A 15,601-nucleotide genomic window follows, 5' to 3' on the forward strand; every position below is an offset into this window, starting at 1 on the left:
CATATCTCATCTAGAAGGTGCCACTTATCACCCACCGTGTTCATTACTTTTCATCCTCTTCTCCGTCCAATTACCTTTCCAATTCTTCTCCACTCCCATGTCTTGAATGCCTTCAGTCTTCCATTGTCCTTCTTCCTAAGTGGACATGTTTCCACGTAGAAAACTGCTGCACTGTATATCAGCTTGTTTTTGCTTAATCTTGTACGTAATATCCCTGTTATAATTTTTCGTAATAATTTTCCTTTCTACAACCTGCATTTATGGGACTTTTGAAAAAGTTGTTTTATCACATTGAAAGGAAGGATGGCAATGGAAAATCATTAAAACTCTAGAGTAAAAAGCAAAGGAAGTAATGCAACCAAGACAATAAAATGTTATGTCATTATAGATATTAAACCTACCATTGCAGGAAAATCTGAATTTAAAGTTGGAAGTAAATCATTGCTATTGTTCCTGGAGAGAGAAAAAACCTAATGAGCATTGGTCTGCATAATCAACTTAAAAGATTATGTTAGTAACAGATGACTATTTATGCATGCATCCATCTAATGGGTGTATATATTTATCTATGTTGGTGGTGGTTTTCGGGTATTGCTGTGTAGAAAACATTTTCACTCAACGTTTCACTCCTACTGGGGGCGTTATCAAGAGAACGGAAGGAATTTATTCTCGTCCCAAGCTTATATATGTTTTTCGCTACCCATTGTTGTGCCGGATTTGAATTTTAGGCGATAGCCTTTGGTCATTATATTATTGCACCGTGAAGAAGAATCAGAATATCCTACCTTCACCGAAAACCGAAAGATAGCCACCCTCCCCTTCAATCTATGGGAGTGTTTGAGGTTCCCTGCTGCTGCGGCAGAAGCTACGTGGGACAGAGCAAGCGTTCAATCTCCCAAAGGCTTAAGGAGCACGAAAGGGCATTAAAATTACATCAGTGGGACGCATCAGCTGTTGCTGAACATTTTGCCTCCAGCCCTGGGCATAGAATAATGTTTGACGCTGCACGGGTATTGGCGAAGACGGAAGAATATCATCCGCGTCTTATATATGAATCCATCGAGATAGCGAAAAGGCCTAATAACTTTAATAGGGAGGATGGGTATAACCTCAGCCGTATATGGAGAGGGTTCCTAGCACAATATAATGACCAACGGCTATCGCCTAAAATTCAAATCCGGCACAACAATGGGTAGCGAAAAACATATATCAGCTCGGGACGAGAATAAATTCCTTCCATTCTCTTGATAACACTCCCAGTAGGAGGGGTAAAACGTTGAGTGAAAATGTTTTCTACTCAGCAATACCCGAAAACCACCACCAACATAGATAAAAGAAGCTGTGAAAATCTTCAGACGAAAATGTATATATTTATCTCTGCAGTGTACTTGTACTATGGGAGTAAAAGAATCACCTTAGATTATTGGAAGAAGAGATAACTTTTTAGGTATACATCCATCTAAGAGATACCTATTAACCTCTGAATAAAAGGCAAGGTGTGTCAAATAGGTTTCAATGCTTATATGGAAGACTGAGCTGGGCCTGTTGGGTTAACCAATCCTGGAACTGTGACCCAATGTCCCATTCTAAGATTAGGTACATATGTGAATTAGGTTTTATTTTTGTTTCCATAGAGGACAGATAGGCCTGGAATGTTATCCCAGCCTCCAATATTAAGAGTTTTGATTGATTTTGCATTCTAGGGTAAGGTATCTGAAATAGGTTTTTATATTTACATGGAGAACTAAGGTATGCCTGGTGGGTTTTCCAAGCCTCGGATAACAATAACTGTGACTTTTTTCATTTTAAAATATATACGTTAATTAGGGCTTATTGTTTGCATGAAGGACTGAGCTACGCCTGGCAGTCATTCCTGCCTCGAATATGATGAATTTTGACTACAGCTTGCATTCTAATATTAGGTACTTCTGTCAATTTGGTATTCATAATTATATGATATACTGAGGTATGCCTGAACGTTACCCGTGCCAACAATATGATGATTTCTGTTTTAATCTTGCATTATGTAATAAGGTAAACATGTTAATTATGCTTTCATGTTATGTGAATGACTGTGGTTTGTCTGAAAGTTATCCCTTCTTGCAATATCATTTGAATTTTGCTAAATTTGGCATTTTAAGTATAGATATATCAACTAGTACTATGTTTCACGATAGGTGTCAAGTAGTTTTTAATGTTTACATGGATTACTGATGTATACCTGTGGGCCATCTCCGCTTCCATTGTTATGAATTTTGACTCAATTCTGCATTCTAAGATTACATACTAACTTATACTTACTGTTTTAGTATATATCACTACCAGTAATTTACAATTTAATTGCGTACCTACACTCATAACCTGGCATGTTAGAACACTTTCTGATACTGCCTTTAAACTGGACAATGCTTCTTGTCAAGTGAAAAGTTGACTGCGACTTATTTCTAATAAAAATGTATTGATTTTTAAAAACGGGATATCCCTCAGAAAGGAAGTCTTGAGGAGCCAAGAGTCACAGTCAGTCATGTGCTTCACTCTCCTAGGTATGGTGGTCACAGTTCCTCCTCTGCTCACTACATAGAATCTTGACCACAGCGGTTTACATGTTGTATTCTTTAAGTCATAAGTATGATTCCCAAGGTCCTATTCTGTGGTGGTACCATGTGCAGAGTAAACCAGAGTAAATTATTAATGGGAGGACTGGGTGATCACCACTGATGAAAAGAATCCCAGATAAAATAGCCTTATGTATCTAGAAAAGGATAGTTTAATTGAGGATGGTAGGATATGACATTTCTGCAACAGGACTTACATTCTGCTTGCTGACTTGAATATTTCAGTATCCTTTCAACAGTTTCCAAAACAAATTACTCCTCTAGATGACTTGCTAGCCCCTGCATTGGCTCAGAAGGAACTTCAGAACATAACAGCATGATTTATTTTGTTGTAATCTCTATAATTTATTGTTTTATTGTCACCTTTTGAAATGACAAGTGACTTTTTTTTAATCCTGTGCTCTTTCTAATCCATAATAAATATCCACGTAGTACAGTGAAAGAGAAGTGTATTTGCTCACCTCTATCTCACAAGAATGATAGAAACTCATAACTTCATAGATCCCACAGATTGGTTTGCTTTCCCTTTAAGTAGCATAATTTCAAGTGCTAGATTGGATGTCCGTCCTATGACTCCCTCATTTTATTCAATCCAGATCTTTGTTTCTTGAATAGTTGATAGCGTGCTTCTTTTCCTCATCCATTGCCCCTTTCCTCTTTTGTGCTCACACCATTTATGAATTGCTATTGCTGAGCTTATTTCTAATTCTGGTTACCTAACTTGATACAGGTAACGCTTCATGTTCTCTTTTTGTGATTGTTCTTTATATTAGATTAGCATTTAACTCGTATTTTTAATTCTAAGTGAATATATATTAAAAGAGGCGGACCATCTTGAATCATTGAAGCAGGTATATTGCCGTCTATAAAATGGCTTTGGTAATCAACCAAAGTGCTTTAATAAGTTAGATCATTATAACTTTCTTTTGTTGTTAAAATATTAAATTTTTTTCCAGAGCTCCCAGCTGGTAGAAGGAAGTTTAGGGAAACATCTAAGTGGTGACTGTATTGCTTACTCAGTCTCACTGACAGTCATTCAATCTGAGAGTGGACCATCCGATACATGGGAATGAAGGAATATGATGAATGAAGACTTGGAAAAATGTGGAATTGTTCTGGCTGATAAGTTAACATCTTGCTCAATTCCTGACGATGGACAAACAAGCATCCATCATCAGTGGAGCCAGAGTCACTCGATCTGTTTAGAGGTGTGGAAGTGGCTGTGATGCACCAATTATCCCTAATGCCATTAGGATGATCAGAGTCAGTAAAAGGAGAGACACTTTAAAAATTAGAAAAAGAAAATCACTTAAGTATCTCATCGTTTACTTTCATTCCTAAACTTTTTTTCATTCTTCAACATTCCGATAGTGATCGGCAAGTGTCTGCATGTCATAGGGAAACCTGTTGCATTTTATCTCGCGTCCAACAATCCCAATGTCATTTTCGCTCTTCTTGATTTTACTGACCATCACCTCTTATGTATGTGTTGAATAGGGTGTGTGGAAGGCAGAAGCTCTGCCTTACTCCTTTGCCCAGATTCATCCATTCCGTCAATTTCCATTAACTTTCATAGCTGCCACCTGGGTTTTGTACAATTCCCCAATCAGCCTCCTATCCTTCCAATCTGCTTTGTTAACTCTAAGAACAATCATTATCTTATCAATGTATCCAACTTAATGCAGGTGGCACTTCGTTGTGGGGTGTCTTCTTTTGCAATTGTTCAATGAATTAGTATAGCATTTATCTCACATTTTGACTTCTAAATGAACACATATTTAAAGGGGTGGTACCTGCAGATTGTTTGAAGCAGCTATATTGCTTTGTGTAAAACAGCTTTGGTTATCTACCATACAGTTATTATAAATTATGTAAGGAAAACTTTCTTTTGTAGTTAAAATATCATATTCTTTTCTAGGGCTCCCAGGTAGCAGAAAGGAGTTTAAGGATCATCTGAAACGATGAATGTATTGCTTCCTCAGCCTCAGCAACAGTCATTAAATCCAAGTGTGGAGCATCCCATGCGGAGAAATGAAGGAATGTGATGAAAGAAGACTTGATAAATTGTGGTGCTCTTCATGCTCACTCGTTAACATCTTACCCATTTTCTGCTGATGGGCAAACAAGCATCCACCACCAGAAGAGGCAGAGTAACAATGTGTGAGGTGAGGGGTGGAAGTGGTTGTGATGCACCAATTATTCCTAATGCCCTCAGGATGATCAGAATCAGTAAAAAGAGGAGTTGCGCAGAGGCAGTCGTGGGTAGCAAAGATGAGTTTAGTAATTGTGAGACGAAAAATGTTGTAGAGGGACAAATGTCAAATGAAACTTCATATAATTGCTACCACTGCACCGGTGGATTCAGCACCAAAATTGAGCTCATCAAACACGTTGAAACTCATTTTGGTGCCAGCAATTTAGTGGAGGATGATCAGTCATCCATTGTGGTAGGCATAAAAGGGCCAAACAGTAAAAGACAAGGGTTGAGGATAAAAGGAAATGGGCCTCTTAAGGAAATATCAGGAGGGACTCAGGAGAAAGGAGAGGGTAGAAAAGGGAGAAGGTTTGCTGTAGGAGCTGACCCGTGTGTAGTAGGTGTGTCCTCAAATGCATCCTTTTGTGAGAGAGACATTAAAAAGGGAAAGTGTTTGAGTGCAAGAAAGAGGCCTTACTCATGTAGTGTGTGTAATAAGTGTTTCACTTGTGCTTCTTCTCTCAAGAATCACATGCGTATACACACTGGGGAGACACCTTTTACATGCACCATCTGCAATAAGTCATTCTCTCAGAGTTGCAGCCTCAAAGCCCATTTGCAAACGCACACAGAAGGCAGACCGTATTCATGTAAATTTTGCTGTAAATCATTCAGTCATAGTAGTAACCTTACCGTGCACATGCGTATACATACAGGAGATAAACCTTATTCCTGTAGTGTCTGCAGGAAGTCTTTCTCTGAGAATGGCAACCTCAGTAAACATATGCTTACACACACAGGAGAGAAACCACATAAATGCAGCATCTGCAGTAAGTCTTTCTCTCATGGTAGCGCCCTCAAAATGCATATCCGTACCCACACAGGAGAGAGGCCTTTTTCATGTACAATATGCTGTAAATCATTCAGTCAGAGTTCTAACCTTACCGTGCACATGAGCATACACACAGGAGACAAACCGTATTCCTGTAGTATCTGCAGCAAGTCCTTTTCTCGCAAGTACACCCTCGACTATCATTTGCGTGCTCATAGAGGGGAGAAACCCTATTCATGCAGCGATTGTGGGAAATCTTTCTCTCAGAAAGGCGACCTTATGAGGCATTTCCGTACACACATGTGAGAAACAATATTCTTCCAGCTACTGGCCATAAGGGATTATTCATATTCCCTACTTGTACACACGTTTCATGCATACCTGCAGCAAATACATATGTCATATAGATTTTACGATTGTTCTCATTTTACCTGTAGCAAATATTTATTGAGGAGCCCCATTATTAATTCTCACTCACACAAATAGTGTTTAATAATCATTAGGAAATACACAATAGGAATGGTGAAACATTGGGGAATGCATGAAGAAGTCATGAATTTCTGATTTGCAGTTTGATGGAGATCAGAAACAAAGAAGTGCAAGGCCAACCACTTGCAGCACACTGAATGAAGGCAGTTTGCCTGTAGCTTTCACTCAAAGTTGACTGCTAAATGGTCTTTTCTCCATAGTCATATCCTTCTTATTCCTCAATATGATTTAATAATGAACACAAGAAATTTTGCCATGTTGAAATCGGTGAAATTGTGTTCATAGCCTAAAAATAATGTGACAGTAGTCATTAGATATTTTGCATTAAAAGATGTGTTGCTGAATTTTATATTCAATATGTTAACTATACCAATAATTCTATGGTTAGATATTGCCGTTTTCTATTGGAAAACATTGTCATACCACTGTAATGAATAGATGTGTTGTATTGAAAGATATCTTATGAATCTGATTTTCAAATATGTTTGCTCTACCAATGTTTTAGTGGTAAAATGTTGTCATTTTCTATTGTAAAATATTGTCACATTTTTTTTTCTTATTGCAAAAATTTCCCTTTTGCCTCACCATAGTAATTTAAATGGAATCAATCTAATAAGCCGAAGCCTATCATTTAAATTCTACGTACTGAATTTCAAGAATGCTTTTCTCTTGATAGGTCAATTAGTTGATAAAGTATGATTGAAGAGGAAAGTGTTAAACCTCAGTCACTTGACTTATGGATATGGTTTATTGTTGCTGCTACTATATGCTTCTCAGTAGGTTTGTGATTGTTGTGTTTTTGGATAAATTGTGCCCTAATTTAATGATGCAATTATCCTTGTTAATCAAATGAAAGATAACTGCAAACTGTATAACTGTATACAAAACATTGCCAAGCAATGTTAGTACTTAAAAGTGAATCCACTGAAAAATATTGGGAACTTTATTTTCCAAAGAATTTTCAAGAATTCTTGGTTTTTTTCTATTCCATAGATCACTCTTTTATTAGAAAATTGGTTTCTATTGATTTTAACCTAACTTTCAATTTTTATAAGTGAAAATGGTATGGCTCCTATGGAGTTTTTTTTATTTACAGATCAACTTAAAAATAATATTAGTATAGTTATTAGTATACGCTTATTATAGGGTCAATTGATGGAGCATCGGCTATCTCTCGTAATAGCGGGGGTTTCGCTATAGCCCGTACTCGCTTTAACGAGGTTCCACTGTAGTTCAAAAGGGTGACTTTTACAGCTTTCAGAGGGATATTTAATAATACATTAATAATATTTACACTATTCTGTAAGTAATATTAATCCAATTAAGTAAAATGGATTGAACTTCAAAAATTTCTGAGCATTTATCCCCGAAAACCCCCCCCCCACCCCCCTCCCCAGCGCTGTGCCACTGCTGCAAACATTGAGTACATTATTTTTAGCATAGTAATCGCTCTCCTAAAAACTTCCAAAAACGTTTATTGTATGAAAGATTTTCAAAATTGATAATTATTAATACGTACTTACGATTTTATGAGTCGTTTACTTTTGCCTGCTCCCTGTGTCCAGTGGTTAGTAATAGACCTGTGTTTCTTCAAACAGGATCCTGAGCAGTTTTTATGTCTGTACCTTGTCTCTTCTCTTTTTATTTTCCTGATTTAATACACCCTTTCTTATTTTAAAATTTAATATTTCAATTTGTGGGTTTTGTTGAACAAAATGCCATCTGCTTGATCAAGCATGTTTCCTATCAGTCCTTCCTTTGCACTGATCTAAATTTTGTCCCGCAGTGATTTTGTCCACTAATATTTAAGTAGAAAAATTGTATAGTGCTAAGGATCTTTTTTTTACAAATTCCTTCCTCTTTCTATCTACAAAACTGAGAAATTTTTTGAGCAATGAAAACCTTTCCTTGCTCATTACATTTAGAAAAAATTGAATTTATAACACAATGTTTCATTAAAATTCTGAACTCTAAGTCTCTTTATAAGGCCATTTCTCTGTCAGCCTATTATCACTATTAATTATTAAGATAAGCAACGCTAGAATCATGATGTATATCCTGTCTTCATTGATTATTCGTTGATGAAAATTTTAAACTGAAGTATTGGTCATCCTTGTCTCTGTCATTCTCTAAGGACGCATGCAAAAAAAAATTATGTGAGTAGCACTTTTTTGTGAATGTCATTTTTGTACCTGAGATATTTTACAAAAGCATATTATGCAGATTTCTTTGCTCATGCTTTGACAATTATTTTCAGTTGAGTCATGTGTATATGTTGCCATATGGTTTCCTTTGTGGTTGCATACAAATGAAAATGGTATTAGTTGAACTTTTTGGTGGATTTCATTATTTTGTGGGAGAATAATTCATGCTCCTTATCTTCAGTGATTAATCATGGTTTTGAGTTGTGGTTTTGACTGCAACATGAATTTATTGCTATTAACTGAAATATGTGTCTGTGTTGGCATGGCTTTCTTTGCGGTTGCATACAAATCACAAAATGGTATTGGTGAAACTTATTGGTGGATTTCATTATTTTGAAGTTGAAATATTCAATGCAGTTTATATTCAGTGACTATCATGGGTTTATGTTGGAGTGTTAAGCTACAGAAAGAAAGGCAAGATTTTTCATCTGATGGGAATGATGTTATGGATAAATAGAAAAATTACTGTCCATAAGGAGTATTTACATGGGCTCGGTAATATGACATGTTGAGGTCATTGCCAAATGTTAAGTGTAGAGACCTAGTACTGAGACCGTGGATGTTAATGCCGTGTGATTGTGGCATATAGTACCTCATCCTTTCATTTGCTCTGATTTTGTTTTGCAGTAGTTTGAACAAGCAAATTATAGATGCATAAAATAATGTACTCTTAAATATTCATGCAATGCAAAAAATAATTAATAAGATAAATGTAGAGATGCACAATTCTAAAGAGCTGATAGGCAAAAGAAGGAATGAATATTAACTTTATTGTATTCATCCAACCATTTGATTGCATTGAATGGCTAATAGCATGAGAGATAGCGTTTGAATACATTGTTCTTTTAATGATTAAGGGCCAAGGACAAATTATTAAACACGATCTCATAAGAATGGCCAAGGGACCGCTTAGTGTTGAGATGGTTCAGATGAATATGGTGAAAGTGTAAGAGAAATAATCATGGAAATGACTTTAGATTGAACAAGGTAAGAATTCTGTTCCATCAAGGGTATAAAGTTCTGGATTTGAGGTGATTTTATGAAGTGGTGTCTGCATAATCCATTGTTGGGAAAGGTTTGTAAGATAAATGTATGGCATATTTCTGAAGAAGGAAAATCTTACTACTTGTATACTACTACTTACTCTTAGTATCTGAATTTACATTTTTGCTGACGGAGAAACCTTTTTATTAAGAATTTGTAATGTATTTAAATACAAACGTAGTGAATGTGGTAGTACATAGTATTGGGTGTTCCTTCGTGAATTGCATAGAAATAAGGTATTTAGTCAGTCTAAAATAAATGCCTGCCCAATCAAACATTTATAAACGAAAAAATTAATGTTTTAAAATCACGTGTTGGAAACTTAAATGATCTGAAATTAAGCAGAGGGTAAGTTAGGGTATGAGAAACACCAAAAGTTATAAAAATAAATATTCCATAGGCCCTAAGCTTAAAGGTAGCTTAGCCTTTGTCTCACTATCAAATTTGCATCATAAAGTTTGTATTAAATTTTAATACAACTGATGTGCACTGTCTCCCACGATCAAAATTTCATCCTAGTTGGATCTTTTGGTTCTATTGTTTTGACCAAACTCTAGTTCAAATGAATAAGCGTTATATACGTTTAAATATGCATAATTGTAGAAAGAACAGCAGTTTTGGAAATGAGGAAATTTATCACCAAGACTGAATAAATTTATCAGTTTTTATGGAATGAATTAATTATAAAAGTAAATTTATATATAGTATCGACCTCATCTTTTGTTCGTCTGGGATCAGTCTGGCTTATGATTCATTTCGAAACCATTTTTTATGACAGCACGATTAAATTTTAGTGCATTTAAATAACTAATACGTACTTGAATTGTTAGACTGAAGAAATCATGACTTGTATGTGAAATCAACGCTTCAAGGTATATCCATTTCAAAGTTACCGCCGCGCGAATTTTGATATCGTTCTGTTGATGTCTTTGCATCTCGACTTTTGAGTCGATAGTGTCGAGCCAAGCGACCGTCGATTATTTCCTGAGCGGGCGCATACAGAGGCATCGTGTATACCCTGGAGAGTGATAATTCTCTGTTTTGTGTGTTTTTAGGGATATTGTTCTCATAATTGAACAATCCTTTTGGATTTATATCGATGCCGGACATTCTATTACTCGAGGTTAGTTTCTGTTTGTAAACAAGATAGTGGTTATGCTATTTATATTAACATGTTTATGTTGGCCTTAATCGACAGACACGCTTATTCGCTATGGTTTTGGTTGCTGGCAGGTGGTTGAGTGCTGGCTCATTAATGCCTGTCATAATTTGAGGAAATAATAACATAATCTTGAATTCTAAATGCCCTAGCACGGAATACGTATTCGTGTTTATAATCCATATTTTTGACGGTGAGTAATGAGCGATTTGCTAGTGTGCCTTTGTGATGCTGGGTCTCTTAAAATGCTCGATTTCACATAAGAACCTCACAGTAACGTCATGCATATAGTTTCTCTTGTACAACTATTATTTTCTTGGGGTAAATAGCTAGTCTACATGTGTGAGTTTGCTACATACATTTCTCTGTTGTCCTCTGGTTATTTTGATTATGTTTTCTAAACGTTCGCTGGTATTTAAAGCATGCTACCTACCATGAATCTTTTGTGTTTTTTCTCCCGATGAATGATAGGAATACCATTTGTATTAAGTGCCTCTTGTGACGATTCCAGTTTCTCATTCTTCTCAGTCAGTGTCGCGGAAATCTTTTCTCTCTCACAATGTAATCGTTTAAAGTTTTAGTATGTGTAGGTATTGGCTATGTATAATATTTGAGAAAATTAGCGATAAAATAAAATGATCATAAGTGTAAAGGCTAGAAACCTCTTAACGGTTGCAATTACAATTGAACATCAACGTATTAATTCACTTGAAATTTAAAATTTGACTTTCCGTTTGTAATGTAGAGGATTGTGAAAGCAAAAGATCTGTTCTGGTATGTGATGTCAAATAAGAAAAAATAATTTACGACCCTGTTTCGAACGTTTATATCTGATAGCTCCTAAAATTTGGTTTTTTACTTGACAAATGTATGAGTGACGCTGCGTTTTGGATTTCGTAATGCTAAAGTCTGCTCATCACCAATGAAAATGTAAGTTTTATGTATCCTGCCTAATGTATCAACATTATTTCGTTGGAGGCAATCATGTTTCTGTTCGATGTCTCTGTTAATAATTCACGCTGACTCGATATCAAATAACATGACATGAGTGTTCACGTAATCGATATAAGCATAAGTTCGTTTATCGTAAACAATTCAGGGTACTGTTTGACTCATCCTATGTTTTATTCATTAGGTGTAATGCTGGTAAGTTAAATGAGTGCTCATGAACGCCCTTTGTAATTGCTATCATGAATTATGTATCTCTTTTCATTTGTTCCTACCGGTTCCTTCAGTGCTGGGCATTGGTGAATGCTCATGACAATTTTTTTGGAACTTCCTGATTGTTTTGCTTGTGAGTTAGCTTTTCTATTGCTCATAGACGATCTCACTAATTGCCTATTTCCATTTTTCTCAATGCTTTACAAGTGCTGAGTATTGCGAGAATCTCTTGAATTTTCCTTTCAGGCTCCCTAATTTATTTGTGCCAGTGAATATTTTTTAAAGTTCAAATGAATGATAACTTTTACGGCCATTTTAAAGTGCATAGCTTCATTTCTTTATAATGCTTCCTTCAGTGCAAATTAGTGGGGAATTCTTGACATATATGCTCTGAAGCTACCTGATTACTTTCTGCTCTTGAAAATCCTTTTCGAGTGCTGATAAACGCTCTCTTTCATTGCCATTATGAAGCACCTATTTAAAGTAGTTTGTAAAGCTTCTTTAAACACTGAGTTTTGGGGGATTATCATGACATATACTTTGAAGATTCCTTTTTGCGTTGTTCTTCTAGATTCTCTTTTTGGGTGTTGATAAAGTTCCAATTTCCATTTGTTCAGAAAGTTTTTACTGGTGACCATTGGGGAATGTTAATATTATTGATATTGGCTAATGGTTTTGTGCTTGTGAAAATTCTTTTCAATTGTCATGAATACCATAGTCGCTGTCTTTAATGGTCACCATGAAGAGTTTATTTCCATTTGTATTTTTTTGTAAGTGCTCTCCATTGAATGATACTCATGGTATTTCCTTTGTAGCTCCCTGATTAATTTGTACTTATGAACATGTTTTTGGAGTGCTATCAAGCCCTCTTATTGTATGCGATTATGTACTGCCTATTTCCATATGTTTATAATGATTCTTCTAGTGCTGAGTATTGGTGAATGGTCTTCACATTCTTTTAAAACTGTTTGATCATTTTGTGCCTATGAGTTTGCTTTAGGCATGTTGATATCACTGTCTCTTGAATGGCAATCAAGTACTTCCTATCTCCAATTAATAATAATGCTAGGTTCCGAAATCTGTGGTGTTCTAAAGACATTTTTAAGCCCTCTGATTGTTTTGTGCTTCTGACCATGTTTTTCTAACGCTGAGTGTTGCTCTTTAATTGAAAAAATGTACTATTTATTTCTATTAGTTCATAATGCTTCTTTTTACGTTGAGATTTTGGGAATTATCGTGAGAATCCCTTTGAAGCTCCCTGATTATTTTGTGCTTGTGAATATCCTTTTGAGTTCAGATATACTCTCTCTCTCTTTGCCCTAATGAAGTTATAGTATTTATTTGTTCTAAATGCTACTTTTAGTGCAGTAGTTGGATGATATTCATGATGTATGTTTTGAAGCTGCGTAATTATTTTGTGCTAATCAATTTTTATTCCTAATGCTGATAAATGCCCTCTTTAATTGGTCTCGCCAGGTGCCTGTTATGGCAAATTCCTTATAACCATTACTGCTCTGTATTGCTGTTTAACAGTAAATTACTATTGCTAATCAGTAATCGTCAAATAGCTACAATAACAATTTAGCGAAACACTGTATCTCCTTTCCTCAGGAAGATAATCTTTATACAGCTCGATGATGAACTGAATACAAAATAGTGACTATGTAAACCAAATCAAATTAACAGCACTTTTTTTTAACTAAATAAATATTAATATTGTCACGTTCCTACTATTTTTCATGCCAATCATAAGTAAGCATATATGTATAACATTTTACAATGCTAATAGCGTAGTTAATTATTACATTTGTTAGGTCTTAGTACAACACTGTCTGACTGACTTTTTCTACTGTTTTTGACCTGAGAGTTAGCACTCACATAGGGGACACCTACATCCAACTCCTCAACAAATTTGTAGCTGTTGTTAACTTCACGCTTTCAAAGGTGGTGGTTTGTTCTGAGTGTATTCATATTAAAGTGTACTGGTTTTATTTATATTTATTTTTTAATTTTTATTAATTCCAACCCACTAAATACAGTTCATATTAGCCATTTTCTTTCGGGGTTTTCAACAAATTTAACTATTATACATACACAAACAACCATGCTCTGGAAAGGAGAAACTTGCTGAGGCGAGACTTGAACTGGTGACCTCTTGTTTAGCTTGTGAGAGCATAAGCTGCTGCCACCAAGGGCAGCTGGTGTTTTGAGATTGGTAATTTAGGTCTTAACCTTTACATTTTATGTATATATACTAAAGGAGTATGGTCTGGGGGTATCAGTAATCCCCTCCATCCCAATGGTAGTAGCTTGTTCTGTGCACAACATCTCACCAAGTGTATGCAAACTAACTTAATTTAAGGTCCTGTTGTATCAGCAATTCCCTTTGTCATGCCCATTTCCCAAACCTTCTTTATCTTGTCACACACATACACTTTTTCATTCACTTTTAATTTAATATTGAGTCTTTTTATCTGTACATCATGTTGGTTTCTGTCACGGAACTACTTTGAGATATTTTGTACTTGCATTACATAAATTTCATATCCTTTCTTTTTTGGGGTGTTTGGGGATAATAGGTGTTTAGGGATTGTTAGTCAAGTTGATAACCTTTAATTGATTAATAATTCGAAGATTGAGTTGGTTCCAACCACTGGAGTGTTACAATAGTTAAGCAATGCTCTTGGTATATCTTTATTTGCTTCTTTTCTTTTTTAATGAACTTTTTTAGGTGTTTGGAAAGTTATTTCCACCTGACCATTTGCTCTAGAGTAGTTTGGTGAATTTGATACAATTTTAAATTATTGTCTATATGAATATTTTTAAAACTTTGAGCCTGTTCTGCGCACAACTGTATCATTTTCACCCATCTTAACTAAGTTGACCTTTGGAAAATCGCCATAAGATATCCCCACTGTCATGCCTATTTCCCAAGCCTTCTTTTTCTTATCAAACTCTCATTCACTCAAAATATAATATTTAGTCTCTTTTTTGTGCTTAACTCTTGTTTCTGTCATGGTACCACTTATAGAAAATGAACTTTTTGGTCTCTTAATATTTTTGGTATATGTTTTGTGGGAATGATGTACAAAGTATGGAAATAATGAACATATGATGTCTTAGTTCTTGGTGAAACAATCATGATTTCATAAGATTTGTTCTAGTTGCATATGTATACAATTGTGGTTATTACTTAAGTATTTTATATTGAATTTTATATATTCTTGAGCGCATTAATTTATTAGAGAAACATTACAATAACTCTGTTTTAACTGCAGATACTAGTCTTTCTCTTTTTTAGGTTCTCTCTGTTTGTTGACTCTCTTATTAACGTACATAACTACAAAATCGACGTTGCAGCGCCATCTCTACATCTAACAATAAACTAACATTCAACTTGATTGTAACATAATAACTTCAACACTTGTAAATTAATGTTGAATTAAACGACATGAAGAAATACTGAAAAAACAACAAATACTGAAAAACATACAATTACTTTCTCAACTTACAAAAGCACAAAGTAATTGCTCATTGTCCTTTCTACCTCACATCAGCCCTGTTTTCACAGACAAGATCTTCAGAAATTAATTGGGAAAACAACCAAATATGTTGTCGAATATGTTATAATGTAAGAAGTCCTAATTCTAAAATAATTGTTGAAATAATTTATTTTTAGTACTATTAAAATTGACTTAACCACCTTAACCAATTCATTTCATATAATGTCTGCAACTACTAAAACAAATCAAAGAAAACCGTTTATAATAGGATTAGATTGTTCTTTTGAAGATACTTTACATAGAAAGTTTAAATTGTAATAAATTGATTACAATGGTGAACACTGATGAATACAGGGTAATTATTTTTGAAACATTATTATCAACGGAAAAAATATTTTGA

The 15,601-nt window shown here is 35.1% G+C and overlaps 1 protein-coding gene across 1 annotated transcript in view; it reads left to right on the top strand.

Moving 5' to 3' along the window:
* Window positions 1-15,601, top strand: part of LOC124172971 (zinc finger protein 268-like) — a 110,905-nt gene that overhangs the window by 69,477 nt on the left and 25,827 nt on the right. Inside the window, exons 3-4 of the mRNA XM_046552500.1 lie at window positions 3,572-3,823; window positions 4,534-5,943. Coding sequence (XP_046408456.1) covers window positions 4,730-5,943 — 1,214 coding nt within the window. The 5' untranslated portion in view covers window positions 3,572-3,823; window positions 4,534-4,729. The remainder of the gene's footprint in view (window positions 1-3,571; window positions 3,824-4,533; window positions 5,944-15,601) is intronic.

Source organism: Ischnura elegans (assembly GCF_921293095.1).
Source record: "Ischnura elegans chromosome 13 unlocalized genomic scaffold, ioIscEleg1.1 SUPER_13_unloc_3, whole genome shotgun sequence".
Lineage (NCBI taxonomy): Eukaryota > Metazoa > Arthropoda > Insecta > Odonata > Coenagrionidae > Ischnura > Ischnura elegans.